General features: G+C 36.3%; 1 protein-coding gene across 1 annotated transcript; it reads left to right on the forward strand.

Moving 5' to 3' along the window:
- Positions 1–422: 422 nt before the first annotated feature.
- On the forward strand, positions 423–15,971 carry LOC121808001 (uncharacterized protein At5g08430-like). The gene is made up of 10 exons (XM_042208333.1): positions 423–701; positions 1,086–1,165; positions 2,078–2,268; positions 3,443–4,304; positions 5,463–5,578; positions 6,737–6,796; positions 7,589–7,639; positions 8,516–8,586; positions 13,574–13,794; positions 15,323–15,971. The coding sequence occupies exons 1-10, from the start codon at positions 589–591 to the stop codon at positions 15,790–15,792; spliced, it is 2,235 nt and encodes a 744-aa protein (XP_042064267.1). The 5' UTR covers positions 423–588; the 3' UTR covers positions 15,793–15,971.
- The last annotated feature ends 1,295 nt before the right edge of the window (positions 15,972–17,266 follow it).

Genomic DNA, 17,266 nt, shown 5'->3' on the forward strand with positions numbered 1-17,266 from the left:
ATAATTTTAATTAGAATTGAATTAAAATATACAAAAAAGTAAAATAAAATGAAAAGTGGCTAAAAAAGTGTCCACTATTGTTGCGGACACTTTTTTTGTGAGAGCGGACAAATAAGAAGTGGCTATAGACAAAAAAAAGTAATGGGGCTATTAGAAGTGTCACCGTTGTACCGTGGAGGCTCTTTGAGTAATTTTAATTGCAACTGTAGTATAAATTATTAATGCCATCGCTCCTACTACTAGTACTAGTATTTTAGATTGTTGCGAGATTAAATATTTAAATGTACATAGATTAAATATTTACACCATCAAACGTAAGTCTATTCTGGAGCAGAGCCATAGACGGTAGACCCATACATAGATAATCATGATGCTACTATATTCCATTGGTATTTGAATTTCTCTCCTCTCTCTCACACACACATATCCTCCTTTTGTGTAGTACTGTGTAAAGCACGCAAGAGGCATGCAGGATCAAAAACCCTCCAACATTTGAGTCAACTTAGCATCATAAAGTAGTACCTACTAGCTTTTTCTCCAAGGGATTTACGCGGAAAAGAACACGAATTTGCACCAGAAAAAGGGCTGATGAGGGGCAAAGGCAAGGGGAAGAAGAAGACGGTCGTAAACAAAGAAGAAAATGCGGAAAGCTGGTGCTTCGTTTGCAAAGACGGTGGAGTTCTTATCATATGTGATCACGCGTGCGTGTTTTCTCAATTTCTTTTTCCTCCTTGCTTACTTTTGTGCTCATTTCCCATCTGTTTTGCTGCCTAGAAATCCTGCATTCGGTTGGAATTCTCCCTGTCGATTGGGGCTACTGCTTCTTTGTCGTTTTCTGTTTGTTTCTCTGTGTATGTTTTTCTTATTTCTTTTTTACCCGTTTTTCCTTTTTTTATTTGTTTGCAATTAGTGATTTAATTTATTCATTTCACAATACAATAGAAGGTTACATATTCCAATTTGCATAAATCGAAGTTGATTTGTGAGCTCAATAAATCATTTTGTTTGGACCTGATGTGAATTTAAGAACATTCGACTTCTTGCCATGTATAAACATTTGGATATGATGATTGTTCTGTTTCCAGGGGATGTCGAAAATCTTATCACCCTTCTTGCTTGAAGAATGATGACTTGGTTGTAGGAAGTGAAGCCAAATTTATTTGTGGTAAGCAAACAACCATCTCATTTATCCCTTAAAGCATCGCATTCATCGGGATCGAACGGATTAAACTAAGCATATATGTATGCCACTCTTCCAGATGACCTCTTACTAGAAATGTCTGGTTAGCTGGCCACTGCTTATTTCCTAGTGTTCTCCTGAAACTGATCACTAAATGATGTACAACTAGAAGCTGATTTCTGAAATAGCAATACGTTGCATCTATTTGCATGCTGAAACTAATTCTTTTTTATGCTATTAAGAAAAATGATCCTCCATTACTCTACTTATATGTGACGGTGCAGTACTGATAGAATATGGTAAACAGATATGCTTTGTTGCATGGAAGCTAAGGTGGCATTATGCATCATCTTAGCAAGAATATAGAGAACAGAATATGGAAATTGAAGGCTTGATATTTAGGATCTACGCATATAAGAATAGAAATTCAGCTAAAGAAGATCAACAGAGCTACCTTAAACTTTGCACTGAAATATAGTTACAGAATATATAAAGGAGTTGGTTGTACAAATATGGATTAATGATGTATCCTGTAAATATGCGACCAAAGCTTAATATGAATAATGTACATAAGAAATAAATGGTAATATTAGTTATATGATTGCCAGATCTTTGCTATTGATCTCTATGGAGAATGATAATAAGTATGTCAAATAAGTTTCTAGAATAGGACATGCAATTGAAGAGTCCTTTATGATTCAAAGCTCCAATTGTTGGGAATGGGTACAAATTTGGATTTAACAGTTCCAAACTATATATCTCCCAAGTCATACTTTGATATCAACACCCTTTACTTCAATATCTGACAAGATCATGCTTCATGGTTGTTATCTGTATCTCATTACATGTTGGTTTATAACACAGTTTGTATGAACAAGAATAAATTAATCCTTTCAGATTGGCATACTTGCTCAATTTGCTGTAAAAGGTCCAGCAGCCTTCACTGTTATACCTGCACACGTGCAGTTTGCCGACGCTGCCTTCACCATCTAGAAGTTTTCCAAGTTAAAGGAAAATATGGATTCTGCAAGCACTGTCTGAAACTTTCTCTACTTATTGAAGGCGACAAAGATTATGACTCTGATGGGGTATGATTATCATAAAGTTAAAATTAATGCAAATGTAGTAGTTGGATTTTGTGTACAGTGTTTCTGGAACCAATTTTTGAATGTCTATCATCGTGGACTCTCTAGATTAGGATGCAAGTGAGAGAAAATTTGATAAATAAGTTTGGCATATAGATCCACTTTGTACGGATGAATGATATGGGGCCATTCTAGCATCATGAAAAGATTGTCCTGAATTATGTTAAACTGACATCCATTTAAATGAGAACATTGAGAAGCAACCTAGTTGATGCCTCAGAGTTCAGAAAATATCTAGAAGAAGATTTAACTGGAGTTGATTTGTAATCGCTGATATTATCCTGATCTGGGTCAGTATTTCTCTTTGGGCATGTTTCAGATCATGCTCACTTGACCTTTTTTTTGCAATTGTTAAAGAATATAGTAAAAGGATTAAGTTCTACCTTCTATTGTTTCAACTTCCTTCGCAATATTTCTCTTCTGAGTATAGCTCTAGCCTCTAGAAAGTCATCTTATAGTCCCTAAGTCTTTTTATGCATAGAAAGTATTAGCCCGTCTAGGGATGATGGCCCCAATCCATATGATAAAAACTACATGGACATTGTGTGACCTTGTAGGTCATTAATTTACTTTTGTTTTTAACACTTTGTTCATGGTGATAATATCATTTGCAGTTCATGTTGTATACATTGTGAACTTATATTAATCTGCAACATGAAGATGATTAGAACAATAGATAACTATTTCTCTCCAACCCAATGAAGTGGAATATGGTGAGAGATATAATTTCATAATTTGTAGTGAATATCACTAAGCCTTTTTGTGAAGCTCAGCATTTTACATAATGTGGTTACATGAGACATTTCTCTCTAAACTTTGTAGTTTCATTTTTCTCTGTTACTAGAGAGTCCCGATTTATGTGTTTATGCATGCATGTACTAGTTATGCCACATTGTACAATATATCCTATTGTGCGTGTAATCTAAGATATACAGGAATCTTGCCATCAATCAGTCGTCTTGATAGATTAATTTGGAGGCGTTATAGAACTTCTGTTTGGTTTTTCTCTATGTATCATCTAAACAGGTAGATTATTGGAAATGATCAGGTGATCTGGCGTGTATTTTGCTTTCATTTAACATTAGTGGAAACCATGAGAATGCTTGTCCGCTTGCAGGAAAAGGTGGATTTTGAAGACTTGAATACACTTGAGGGTTTATTTTGGGAATATTATATGATCATCAAGAAAGAAGAAGGATTAGAGCTTCAGGATCTTTATGCTGCAAAAGATGGGGTGAAGACTATGAATATATCCGAATCTAGCTCAGAAGAACATTACGAAGAAGATGAGATATCTGATTATGATGGTGCAGAGCATGTTAAAAAAAGCAGGAGAACATCCAGTGAAAAGAGATCTGGGAGAAAGAAGCTTGGTTTCCAGATACCCATGAAATTAAGTAAAAATGATTTTATTGGCTGGGGCTCAAGAGCCCTTATTGACTTTCTCAGTTCAATTGGTAAAAGCACTGACGAACAATTGTCTCATAGTGATGTGACTTCAATTGTGTATATTTACGTAAAAGAAAATAAACTAATGCGTCCAGAGAAGAGAAAGATGATATCATGTGATGCTCTTTTACAGTCTCTTTTCAGGAAGAAAACAATAACTAAGAATAAAGTGCATGAGCTTTTGAGGGACCATTTTGCAGAGTACCATGATGAATCAGAAGAAGATGTGATGGGATATGATTCAGAGGATGAAAATGCAGGCATTTCAGATGTATGTAAGAAACAAAGAAAACTCAACACAGAGAGAAAATCTCCCGACAAAGAGATAGCAGATGATGTGCCACTGGGTTGTTTTGCATCCCTTGTAGGAGAAAATGTAAAACTTGTGTACTTGAGGAGGAGCTTGCTAATTCAATTGCTGAAACAGCCTAAATCGTTTGCAGAAAAAGTTGTTGGATGCTTCGTTCGTGTTAAGTCTGATCCTTATGATTATTCTTCATGGAATTCTCATCAACTAATGCAAGTTAGAGGTTAGTCTTGAAATATTCATGTCAAGTCAATCCATACCTTTAAGAAATGAGTTTTGTTTTACATTATTTGGTTTGGCAATTATATCACTGTTATATATTTAGTTCAAGGGCAATATTGTAATATAATATACTAATTCATATATTTTAATATTATTCTAACAACTTTAGGCTATACCATAATATTAATTTTAAAAGATGGTTTGATGTATTAGAATATATAGGTTTTTTTACATTCAGTGCAAGATAAGAATCTTGTTACTAAATTTGTGATAAGGTTATCTACCTTATATATTTGTATTTGAATAAATACTTTAATGTGTTTTGTGTACCAACATGATGCTAGTTATATCTAATGAGCCATTGACTGGAATCAAGTATTTACAAGAGTAGTTTGGTTTTCCATTGAAATAAACCTAACTTCTTTGTTTGTTGTTGAAAAGATGTAAAAAGTTTTGGTGAAGATCAAAATCAGCCAAATTATTTGTAACTATGAATTTCAATGAAGTAGAAGCAGTTTCTGTTTTGCCCTGGCTCATGGTAGACAGTTAATATTTTACCAGGAACTTTGTTGTTAAAGATGGATTCAACTAATCTATTTATTAGAAAAAGCAATACTGCAAATAACTTGTAGAAAATAATTAATCAAGGATCCCTAGCCCTTAGGATGCAATTTTTAGACAGCAAGTTAGAGATACCTAGCTAGGTTCACTATTATAATGATTAAGAATTTAAGACTTATTTCTATAAATATGCTGTAAAAAAATCTTAGTATAAGGTGCTGCATTTAAACTGCCAGATAAGAAAAATGAATAACAAAGTACAGCCATTGGAATCCTGCAAATATGGAGACAACTCATCCAAAATCGTAATACGTTCTTAGTGATACTATCCTTTATTGCAACAAGCATAGAACTAGCATTTGGAACTTGATATGCAATTTTGGTTTCAGGTGCTTAATGCAAGGCAGATGCTTTTTCTACTCCATTCGTGAACTGAAAACAATTGTTATTTTTTCGCCATTCATCTATTCGCCATTTATTGACATGGATAAAATACCAATGTTTCAATTATCATTGTACTTTTTACTGTGCAACTTATTGACTTGATTTCCTTTCAGAAATCCTTGAAAATTATCTTATTTTATTACAAAATTTGCAGGTGTGAAAAGAGATTCAGCTTGTCAAAATAATATGGAGGCAGAGGCCATCCTTCTAATCTCAGCTATGCCTGGAGAAATTAGCACGAGTCAGCTTTCAGATGATGATTTCTCTGAGGTAATCAAGTTGATGCTTAGTACACTTTCTAATCATAGTTATGAACATGGTGGTCTATAGGTAGTATACATATTTTCTGCAAACTAAAAAAGACACTGTCTGTATGTTTATTGGTATCTACTATTAATTAAATGCTTCAACAAGAAAATAGTCCAGGATTGGTAACATTCACTACTAATATTTATCTATTCAGGAGGAACTCTGTCTGTATGTTTATTGGTACCTACTATTAATAAAAGAGAACCAATTGAACCTTTTCTGTCATTAACAGATTGCGTGAATTGCTTTCTTTAACAGTTGATTAATTTTATCTGTTAGTGCATCTGATGATTTTATCATAACTACAACAATGTCTACCGATCAAGATGATATTCTTCAAGGGAAATTTGTGTTCCAGTTGAAGATAAAAGCACAATTTCTGCAGCCGTTTAACTTCTTATATATAATAGTGGTATATGTTTTGTTTAATCTGCCATAGGCCGTTATCTCCGTCATAACCTCATGGTGGATATCAGTAAACCACTCACTATAAGGCATCTGCCATCTTCCATTTATGAACGTAACACCTAGTGAATTAACTTTCGAAAATTATTGTTCAAAGAAAACAATGCAATCAACCTGTTATTGGAGTATATTTTATTATAATATATTTAATTTAGGAATTTCAAATTATCACTAGTGAATTTTCAAATGAGTCTTGTCAGTGTTGATTTGGTTGTTACTGCTAAAGATCAGATCTCAATTTACTCTCACAATTCTATGTTTCACATTCTCCAATACAGTAATTTGTTATTAATTCTTCATCCATCTTGTTTATTGGTATAAGTTTGGAGTCTTTAATCTCAATACTGGGAATACGGAGATGATTATAAACATGACCATTTAAGTCTTCCGATGAAGCATTTGAAGGGTGCAGATAGAGAGCCTATAACCACCTGATTTCTTTCAGGGAATCCTAATTCGCAGTAGATGTTACTTCATGTCTATTAAGTCACATTAACTTTGTCTTTTAGCTATTGTGCTCAAATTGGTAGCATATTAAGAGGAAATTCTCTCTCCAAGACCAAGTATAACACCATACTCATTGCATAATATTCTCAAATCTTGCACTTGACTAGAAAATAGAAAAATTTGTTGATCATCATACACTTGTTTCAGGAAGAATGTGAAGACTTGAGACGAAAAGTATTAGCAGGTCAGCTTGAAAGGCCTACAGTGGTGAGTACTACTATGACTTCAGTGAGAAAATCTACTGCAGTTGCACTTGCAGTATGTTAAAAGTTCTAATTTGTGTATGCAAGACCTTGGAAATTTCAGTAAGTTTGAAGGAATTATCTTTTGGCCCCATCAAAATAATGCTTTGGTATAACATTTTTTTCTAACCGTTAGACTAAGATTTATACATATGATGGAGTATATGGTTAGTAAAGTTCGGTTGATGGTTTATCATAGTTTTCATGCTTTTGATCATGTTATTTTTCAATCTGCCTGACCTCAATTTGTACTTCATTTTAGAAGATTATACTGTTGGATTTACAAAATATGGTTTCCCTCTGTTTTCAGCTATTCTTTAACATGGTGGAAATATATTATTAGTTAAAATTATATTTAAAAAATATTTTGCTCTTATTGTTTTTGCTTGTCCACTGTATTTGCTAATCTTGGCAGACTGCATGTTCATGATACGTGCCTGTAGCTGCCTCTGTCCTTAAAAAAAGCATTGGTTGTTTTTTGACGTATAATACTCACTTGAAATGACGATAATTTGCCATTGCTACAGAGTAGTAATTTATAACTCTCTTACTGCATCCTTAAGCACTCCTTTAATGGAATAGTGGATTTATGATTTCCCTGAGTCATCTGTGCTGGTTCAGATTCCTATAGTCCTCTTAATGATAATAGTGGCTACGGACCAGAACAAGAGATATAAGTTTCTTGTACTTTTTTCTGTTACACGACAGGTTGAAGTGGCCATTTCTAAACACATGACCTTATAATATTTATGTGCAGGAGGATCTTCAACAGAAAGCCAATATTCTTCATGAGGATCTGACGAAGCATGTATGTCTGGTCTCTTTATCTGTACCTATAAGCTCTACAGTTATGATTGATCTGATTGGCTTTTTGTCGTAACATTTTAACTCACTAGCTAATTCTTGAATTTAATTTCTAAATTTAGTGAATGTTATTGACTAGAGTAAAGGATAATCCACTCGAATAATAGAAAACTGGAAGAGAATTGTAATTTGTAAGTCAATGAACACCTTCACAAATAAAACAAACCATCACAAGAGAGAATCTTTCCTGCCCGAGCGCTACAAAATCCTAGATCAGTTTTATTGTAAGGAGAAGACCTCACACTGGGCCATACTAAGCCCATGAAAGGAGCCATAACTAAATATAAACTGAACAAAAATTAAATAACAACTCTAGAAGAATCAGTAACGCTCCCAGCAGGGTTACATATGCACCTTCGGCTGATGATAAACTCCATATGCAACATTAACCCTAGTTGTGCCAATTCAGTCTTACAGACTCTAAATTTGCATTTGTAAAATTCCTATATCACGTAGTATCATCTTTCAGGATATTGGTGGTGGTTCTGGATGTCTGTGACATCACCAAGCCATGTATTGTGTACCACAAGTTATTATCAGAACTTCAGAAGTTTATTAGTTAATATTTGTGCTTCAGAGTAGGTGATTTTGATTGTGCTATTTGCTGTACTGCATCAGATATATTTCCTTCCCTGTGCAAGCTGCCTGTTTCATCTTAAACTAAGTATGGTTTCATTTGATTTGTTACTATAATTTTTCGGGGCATTCTTCTTACATTTTTAACAGAAAGAAAATATTGTGTTTTGCCATAGATTCGAAAATGACATCGAATTCTGTCTCATATTTCATTGTTTGATGATTTTGATTGAATTTAATGCAGTGGATAGTTAAAGAGTTGGCCTTGCTGAAAAATCTCATTGATCGAGCCAATGAGAAAGGGTGGAGACGCGAATATCCTTTAATACTATGTGAATCAAATTGTACATTTTTATTCCCCTAACTTTACATGATTTATATAGTTTGATGTTTGCAAAAGTGTGTTTTATGGTGTAGGAAGAGGAGTAAATGGTGAAACAAAGAAGGAAGCTCGGAGGGTGAAAAGCTGTGCAGAAAGCTCTCAAAAGTGGCCACCCGGCCGGGTTAATTTCATGCCCAATAATTCACCCGGCCGGGTGATTTTCGCGAGGTATGGAAAGTCCAGGAGGGTTTGATTTCAAGTCACCCGGCCGGGTGAATTTTATGCCCATTAATCTACCCGGCCGGGTGGATAAAGTATAACTGCAATATTGCAGTTAAAGGAGGGATGAGAGAGAGAGAGTGATTGGACGTGAGGATTGGAAAAAGGAAAGAAAAAAGAAAGGTGGGGGGGATTAAAAAGGGGGGTGTCAGGTGAGTGGACGTTTTTTTTGGAATTGGGGAGAAAGTTGACGGCTGGAGGAGAAAAAGGGAGAAAGAGAGGAGGAAGAAAAGGAGGAAGAAATTCCGACCAACATTCCGACGATCCGACTCCAAATCCCAACTCCACTCAACGAGAGCTTGAATCATACGGTTTTAATTGCAAAATTCACCATGTGTATAGGCTAAGCTCTCTATGTTGCTCCAAGTTGTAATATAGGCTTTGTATGAATGTTTTCACACCATTGAAATCATATGTTTGTGTCCTACAATGTGCTTAATTTTATTCACTATGTTTTTGGCTAATGATGTAGTGATGTTAATTCCTTTGCTATCGTCTCTTTAACATAGCTTAGGATTGATCGTTTGTTGGTATGCTATCGATTTAGAACTGTTCAGGGGATAAATTGATAGTGGATTAGGTAAGTGATTATAGTAGACGACGTTCGTTCCCGCGCTTCTGCAGGAATTAAATGTCGTTGAAAGTTGGTTCATGGAACAAGTGTTCAGCTGACTGTGAACTATACGTCGTAGACATGTTCAGTGCACGCGATTAGGTTGATTAGTTAATCCCAAATATGTGCTTTTAATATAGGTGTAGAACAATACAAGCCTCGTGAGCAACTTGGAGTGACATCTTTTTCCTATTTGAAAAGTCTTCCTTAGTTTGTAAATTTAGTTTTTTTAATCTTGTCAATTCTTGTTAAATAACCTACGCCTCCCTGTGGTTCGACACTCGAAGTACTACAGTCGACTCTGTACTCTTGCAGATAGATTGTAATATTAGAGCTTTTTTATTAAATTTGTGTGTTAATAATCCATTAATATAAAAGCTCGAAAATTACACATCAAGTTTTGGCGCCGTTGCCGGGGAGGCAACTGGTTATTTAATTTAGGATTCTTTTTGTTTTTTATTTTTGTATAGTTTTCTAACTTTTTATTTCCTTGTTTCAGAGTTGTAGCTAGAAGGCTAAGTCGAGCCAACGACTTTAAACAAAGGCGCTAGTTGGGAGGCAACCCAATGAGTTTTTAGTTTTTTTTTTTTTCTCTTAATAAATCGAGGGTTTTGTTCGCTCAATTCTTTCCTTCGATGTATTTTTATGAATTGAGTATTTTGTTTTCTTTTTGTTGTTTTAATTTTTCTTTTTGTAGGAGCAACATGGAGATAGGATTCACATTCGAGCTTATGAGGAAGTACACCCACAAAGGAATATACACCCGCCCTCCCACCCGAATGCACTATGGGTATCATGCCAAGTTTGGGGGAGTTTTCTTTCCCTTTACTTTTTACGTTCTTTCTTGCTTGCATTGAGGACAATGTAGCATTCAAGTTTGGGGGGGTTGTGAATGATTTTTATGCATTATGCATGTTTTTTGGGTGTATTGCATGCTAAAGTGTTGTGAATCATGTAATTGACGGGTGCATGCTTTATCTTCGGCTTTCTGGTTAGGAAATCTTGCTTGATTTTACTTGATCTTTGAAGCCTAGGTTGAATGGAATTTGTGCATGAATTTATTTGAAAGAGCATGTTGTGATTACATCCGATTTCTTGAGTTGAGGAGAGTATGAAAATCGCATGACTTGTGGAAATTATCTTGGATTGATTTGCTTTATCGAGTGAACCGCTTGTATTCATTTGTGTCAATGATATGGGATGATAAGGCACTAGGATGAACTCTATGGCCAAATGATCACATGCCTAGTCCTACACATGATCCCCTAGAAGCCACTTTGAGCTTAATTCCCTATCATTTGTGTAAACACTTAGCCAATCACTTAGCTACTTAAATAAGCCTTATTTTAGCCTCATTATTAGACCGTGCTACTATTTGGGTGCTAAATACTAGTTTGAGCTTTGTGGTTGAGTGTTGAGTGTTGGGTGGTGAATTGTAAAAGTGTAGACTTTTTTAGACTTGATGTAATGTAAAGGTAAAAAGAATGAAGTTCTAAAAAAAAAGAAAAAGAAAAAGACGACCTCCAAATTTGTAAAAGTCGAGGTCTTGTCAAAAGAAAAAAAAGTTGTGAAATAAAGTAAGAGCTTCTATTTTTTGTAAGATGTAATCTTGTCTTAAATGATCTCAAGTTTGGGGGAGTGAGAATTTGGTTGTAATATTTTGTTGTTTGATCTTTGGAAGGAAGTTGTAGGAGGGAAGAATTTGGCACTCAAATGTGTAGCTTTTGAGCTCACTATCCATATTTATCATACCTCATCCTTAGCCCCATTACAACCTGGAATTAAGACCTTGGACCTTATTGTTGATGCTTGTGGATGTTTTGTAAATAACTTGGTAGAGTTAATGAAGTTTGATTTGAAATCCGCGAGTCTATGTGGTAAGTAATGCTTGACGAGTCAATGATGACGGTTTGAGTTGTATGATCACATGTTTGGACTTACTTTGAAATGCACCATGACTTGAAGTTCTAGGTTGATAAGTGATGGTTCATGAGAGTGAGAAATCTTGAATGGAATTGTTGGGGGTTTAGTTTTTGTCATTCATGTCTCTATGTGATTCACTCTTATGAAAACTTTTGTGAGCTGAGCTTTAAAGTTTTGTGTTTATTGTGATCTTGCTCGAGGACGAGCAAGCAAATAAGTTTGGGGGTATTTGATGTGAATCAAATTGTACATTTTTATTCCCCTAACTTTACATGATTTATATAGTTTGATGTTTGCAAAAGTGTGTTTTATGGTGTAGGAAGAGGAGTAAATGGTGAAACAAAGAAGGAAGCTCGGAGGGTGAAAAGCTGTGCAGAAAGCTCTCAAAAGTGGCCACCCGGCCGGGTTAATTTCATGCCCAATAATTCACCCGGCCGGGTGATTTTCGCGAGGTATGGAAAGTCCAGGAGGGTTTGATTTCAAGTCACCCGGCCGGGTGAATTTTATGCCCATTAATCTACCCGGCCGGGTGGATAAAGTATAACTGCAATATTGCAGTTAAAGGAGGGATGAGAGAGAGAGAGTGATTGGACGTGAGGATTGGAAAAAGGAAAGAAAAAAGAAAGGTGGGGGGGATTAAAAAGGGGGTGTCAGGTGAGTGGACGTTTTTTTTGGAATTGGGGAGAAAGTTGACGGCTGGAGGAGAAAAAGGGAGAAAGAGAGGAGGAAGAAAAGGAGGAAGAAATTCCGACCAACATTCCGACGATCCGACTCCAAATCCCAACTCCACTCAACGAGAGCTTGAATCATACGGTTTTAATTGCAAAATTCACCATGTGTATAGGCTAAGCTCTCTATGTTGCTCCAAGTTGTAATATAGGCTTTGTATGAATGTTTTCACACCATTGAAATCATATGTTTGTGTCCTACAATGTGCTTAATTTTATTCACTATGTTTTTGGCTAATGATGTAGTGATGTTAATTCCTTTGCTATCGTCTCTTTAACATAGCTTAGGATTGATCGTTTGTTGGTATGCTATCGATTTAGAACTGTTCAGGGGATAAATTGATAGTGGATTAGGTAAGTGATTATAGTAGACGACGTTCGTTCCCGCGCTTCTGCAGGAATTAAATGTCGTTGAAAGTTGGTTCATGGAACAAGTGTTCAGCTGACTGTGAACTATACGTCGTAGACATGTTCAGTGCACACGATTAGGTTGATTAGTTAATCCCAAATATGTGTTTTTAATATAGGTGTAGAACAATACAAGCCTCGTGAGCAACTTGGAGTGACATCTTTTTCCTATTTGAAAAGTCTTCCTTAGTTTGTAAATTTAGTTTTTTTAATCTTGTCAATTCTTGTTAAATAACCTACGCCTCCCTGTGGTTCGACACTCGAAGTACTACAGTCGACTCTGTACTCTTGCAGATAGATTGTAATATTAGAGCTTTTTTATTAAATTTGTGTGTTAATAATCCATTAATATAAAAGCTCGAAAATTACACATCAAATACTATGTGGGGACTAGTTTTTAAGATTTCAAACAGAGCATGGTTGTCAATATGAATTCTTAGAATCTTAGTATCTTACATACAATTTCCACCAGAAAATATTGGCCTTGTTAGGTCCCCAATTAAAAAGATAATAATTTTAAAAAAAAATCAACGTTCAAGGTTTAAAAACTACATAGTCTGGTGATAACTGATAACTGACTCAAGTTGAGTGCACTGTGTTTTCTTTTTATTCAAAGAAATTATAACTTGAGTGCACTGTGTTTCTTTTTATTCAAAGAAATTATAATATGAATGTTAGTACTAATAGATCCATAATGCATGGGAATAATCTTGAACAGATTTCCAACTAAAATAACTGCCATTTTAATTCTGTTTTAAAGAAATGATAAAATTGATAAAAAAAAAGTTCAACTTATCACGCTGTGTCAGTTTCTATATATTTATAGGAACTTAGACATGAATATGCGTGCTACCAAATAAGAGTACCATTTGTTTTCTGGTGTCTACACTGAGTCATCTTTACTGCATGCATCATCCTAATGCTTTTCTGCTTTCCACTTTGGTTCTGCTTTCTTAGATGGAACTAACAATTGTTATACTCTACAACATGTGACTTTCTGGTTGTTGGCCTTAACTCTATCTCTGCTACACTTTACGAGTACCTTGAGAAGAAAAGTAGACTAGAAACTCCATCCGAAGTATCAAAATTGCTGGCAAGTGTTCCTAGAGTGATTCCCGATCGACATGAGCTTCATTGCAATCCCCAAGATATTGTAAATGACATGAGCATTGAGAAAGACTCCCCTAAATCAAACCTCGAATGTAATTCCCCTGTTACTAATCATGGATGGCAGGATTACAAAGAATCAGGTATGTCCAATGGATGAAGCTCCTTGAACTTATTTTAATTTTTGAGTCCTGGGCATCCCCATCACTGTTGCCAAACTAGTGTTATTTCTTTGATTTGTGCAGGAGTCTAATTGATCTGTTTATTGGAGAAAATTGTCTTCCTTATGACTTGCACCATAAGTAGGAGATGAATCCGTGCTTGACTATTCTCATGTCTTATACGTTTAGGTGTAGTTTGGTTTGGTGGATGTGATAACTGATTAATAGGATTGATAAAATTGGAGGTTGGTTAAATAATCAACCCAATTTTGAGGAGATAATAATCATTCACTTTGATGATTACAGTGCGGATAATCCACTACGGGCTGAATAATGCAAACCAAAGGTTTGATTGAGTTGAATTATTATCAATCAGGCCTTCTCACTCAAACCAAACACCTCTTTAGTAGACTTGAATTTTTTATTTTTTATTACATGCAAATATTCATTAAATCCCTGTTTGCTTTTCTTTGACATATAGATATAAGAGTGCAAAGGTACTTTTTCATACGGATTATCGTGAACTTATGCATGTAACTGAATGAAAGTTTTATCTACTTATCAAACTTTAAAATGCAATGAAGAACTTGTAATATTTTTAGTTCATATGCTGTATTTCTATGTGGATGTAATATGAAAACCTCAATGAGCATTTGGTTTGTGAGATATGAGATGAAACCTTCAGGAGGCACACACACTGCTCCGGATGCATGATGCATCCATCCTAAATCAATCCCAGTTGTGATGAATACGTCCTAATTAGAAGTTACTAAACCCTAATTGGAGATTAGAGAACCCTAATTTGGATTGGTACATGTACCCAAGTTCGTTTGCATAATAAATAATCTTGCAAATATGCAAATATTTGCGGAATTTTGATGTACTGGCTGTGAAAAATATATGTTGTGAGAGCAGACCTACTGATAGAGTTGTGGATGAAGGCTGGCCTGCTGTGGCCCGAAACTAAGTCGAGCTGCAAAATTCTCAACCCCAGCCAGCACCCAGACCGGCAACCCACTACCTCAAAACACATGTGATTAAAAGCAAATTCTAAAATGTTAGGCCTAGGACTCGAACCATGTATCATAAGGATGTTAGGCTAACACCAGGATCACTTCATCACCAACAACCTTATAGCTCATGGTACTCTGCAAGTAAAGCTCTTGCGGTATGTGTTACTTTGAGTCATTATCAGAAGTTGATCTTTTGGATCTAATTTTGCATGTATAACGTATTGCATAATGTGCCTGATGACCAATATAAGGTGTTACCAAATACTATATCAGCTCATATCATGTTACTAGATTGGATGAAAATGTTTGTATGTGTGCAGCTAAATGTAAAAAATATGAATGCTGTCATATTATTACTTTGAACTTGTTGGTGTCAAATAAATATTGCCAAATAATTATATTGTTATATCATCTCAAAAAAATTATGTTATATAACTAAACTGTAGTCGTTCAGGATTTGGTGGAACTGGTCTAATATGTTTCTGTTTCGGCGACAGAAGAGAAGACTCGCCATTGCAATCCATCCCCTCCAGCAAGAAAGGAATCCATATTCAAAGAGCCTGACTCCGTGCCTGAGGCTGACAATATGACCAGCAGAAAGGCATCGCAACCCACTGCTGAGCCGAGACAAAATAAGCTGGGGGGAGAAGAATTGAAAATGTGCTCCCAGATGACGACCCCTCATGAGCAGGCAACAAGAACCGGCCGCAAGGCTTTGGACATGGCTGTTGTTGAGGTACTGAATGATGTTGGGGGTGGCGAACCTATACTTGTTCAGGAAGATGAGAATACTGATGACTCAGAATGGTGCCTTGAAACCCCAACTGGCGAGCGGAGGAAGTTCCGGTTGTCTGTGTTGAAAACTTGGAGCCAGACCTGCCTGTATGCGTCCAAATTCAAGGTGTGGAGGGAAGGTGAGAATGAAAATACTGCAGTTTGGTTGTTTGATGCCTTTCCAAAGAAATAGGAGTAGCACTTTGGACCAACACTTTTACCTTTTCTCTCTTACAATTACAAGATGAACAACTCTGTGTGAATAGTATCTATTACCGCAAGATGGATTTAGCTCCCTTCTAACTTGATGGATTTTTGGTTCGAAAATTTTTGTTTTTCTGCATTTTTGCATCATAAAGGGAAACAATCTGACAAGGAAAATGAGGAGTACCAGAGTCCCCAAGGCAGAGTCAAAGTTTAGTTAAGACGTTTAACGTTTTCTATTTAAGGGAGTTGTAAGCCACATGATCACCATGTGTAAATAGAAAATTATTATTAATCCTATTTAAAAAATGTCAATTGGGATGTAAGATCTTAACTGGAGGTGGAGCCGGAACCGGAGCGGCACAAATGCATTGCATTGTCGGTCCGGTCCGTAGTTGGGGTATAACCCAACGGGAGTTGGCCGTTTGCGGTTGAATCTGTGGCCCGCACCCCATGTTTTCCAGTTCTTTTTTCCTTTTCATTATTTTGGGGGGAATTTTGGATTTGAGAAATTGGAGATTTTAGTGTCGGATAGTATTGAGTAGATTACGAAGGATATAAAATGATTTTTGCAATATTTAGTGATTTATATGCTAATGTATTTTAATTTTAATTTTAAAATTTATTTTGACTATGTAATTTTTATAATTTTAATGAAATAGTTATTTCTATTTTAATCATGTAATTTTATGTTATTACTTCTTCCGTCCCTGAAAATTTGTCGCATTTTTCCATTGTCCGTCCGTCCCACAAATTTTGTCATATTTCACTTTTTACCATTTTGACTAAAGGTCTATTTTGGTCCTTAACATATTGTGATTTTTTTTATTTTAATCCAAAACATTATTTTTTGAATTATTCGGTCCCTCACAAATAAAAACGGGTCACATTTGGTCCATTTTAGACGGTTCTGTCAAAAATTTGACGGAAACCCTAAACCCAAACCTCCCTCACTACCTCCACCACGACGTCTACCTTACATCATCCCTCAGCCTCACCCACCGTCGTCACCGTCTCATCCCTCAGCCTCACCCCCCTACATCATCTCCCTCACCACCTCCGCCACAACGTCCACCTTCCTCGCCTCGCTCAACTCAGCAATCAATCCCCCGTAGACATCTTCTGGTGTTGCTGCAGCCACGATTTGAGAGGAGGAGGTGGAACTGCGGCGGGAGGAGGGTGCCTGGATGACGGCGAGGGCAAGGGCGAGGTGGTCGATGGAGGGGTCGAGGGTGAGGGAGAGGGAGAGGAGGCGAGACGACGAATTGACCGATTTTCGAAAGAGTCAGAAATAGGTAATTGCAGGTGCCGCAATCGGGGGTGTATCCGATCGATTTCACCTCCAGCAAAATTAGCGACGACGACGCCTTCCGGTGTTGCCGCAGCCACGATTTGAGAGGAGGTGGTGGAACTGCGGCGAGGGGTGGCAGCCGTAGCGGAGGGTGCCTGGATGACGGCGAGGG

The sequence above is a fragment of the Salvia splendens genome, chromosome 6, assembly GCF_004379255.2.
Source record: "Salvia splendens isolate huo1 chromosome 6, SspV2, whole genome shotgun sequence".
Lineage (NCBI taxonomy): Eukaryota > Viridiplantae > Streptophyta > Magnoliopsida > Lamiales > Lamiaceae > Salvia > Salvia splendens.

Coding starts and splice junctions, on each gene's coding strand:
- LOC121808001 (XM_042208333.1), top strand. CDS start 589: ATGAGGGGCAAAGGCAAGGGGAAGAAGAAGACGGTCGTAAACAAAGAA. Junction 1,166..2,077: donor TGAAGCCAAATTTATTTGTG/GTAAGCAAACAA, acceptor TAATCCTTTCAG/ATTGGCATACTTGCTCAATT. Junction 6,797..7,588: donor AGCTTGAAAGGCCTACAGTG/GTGAGTACTACT, acceptor ATTTATGTGCAG/GAGGATCTTCAACAGAAAGC.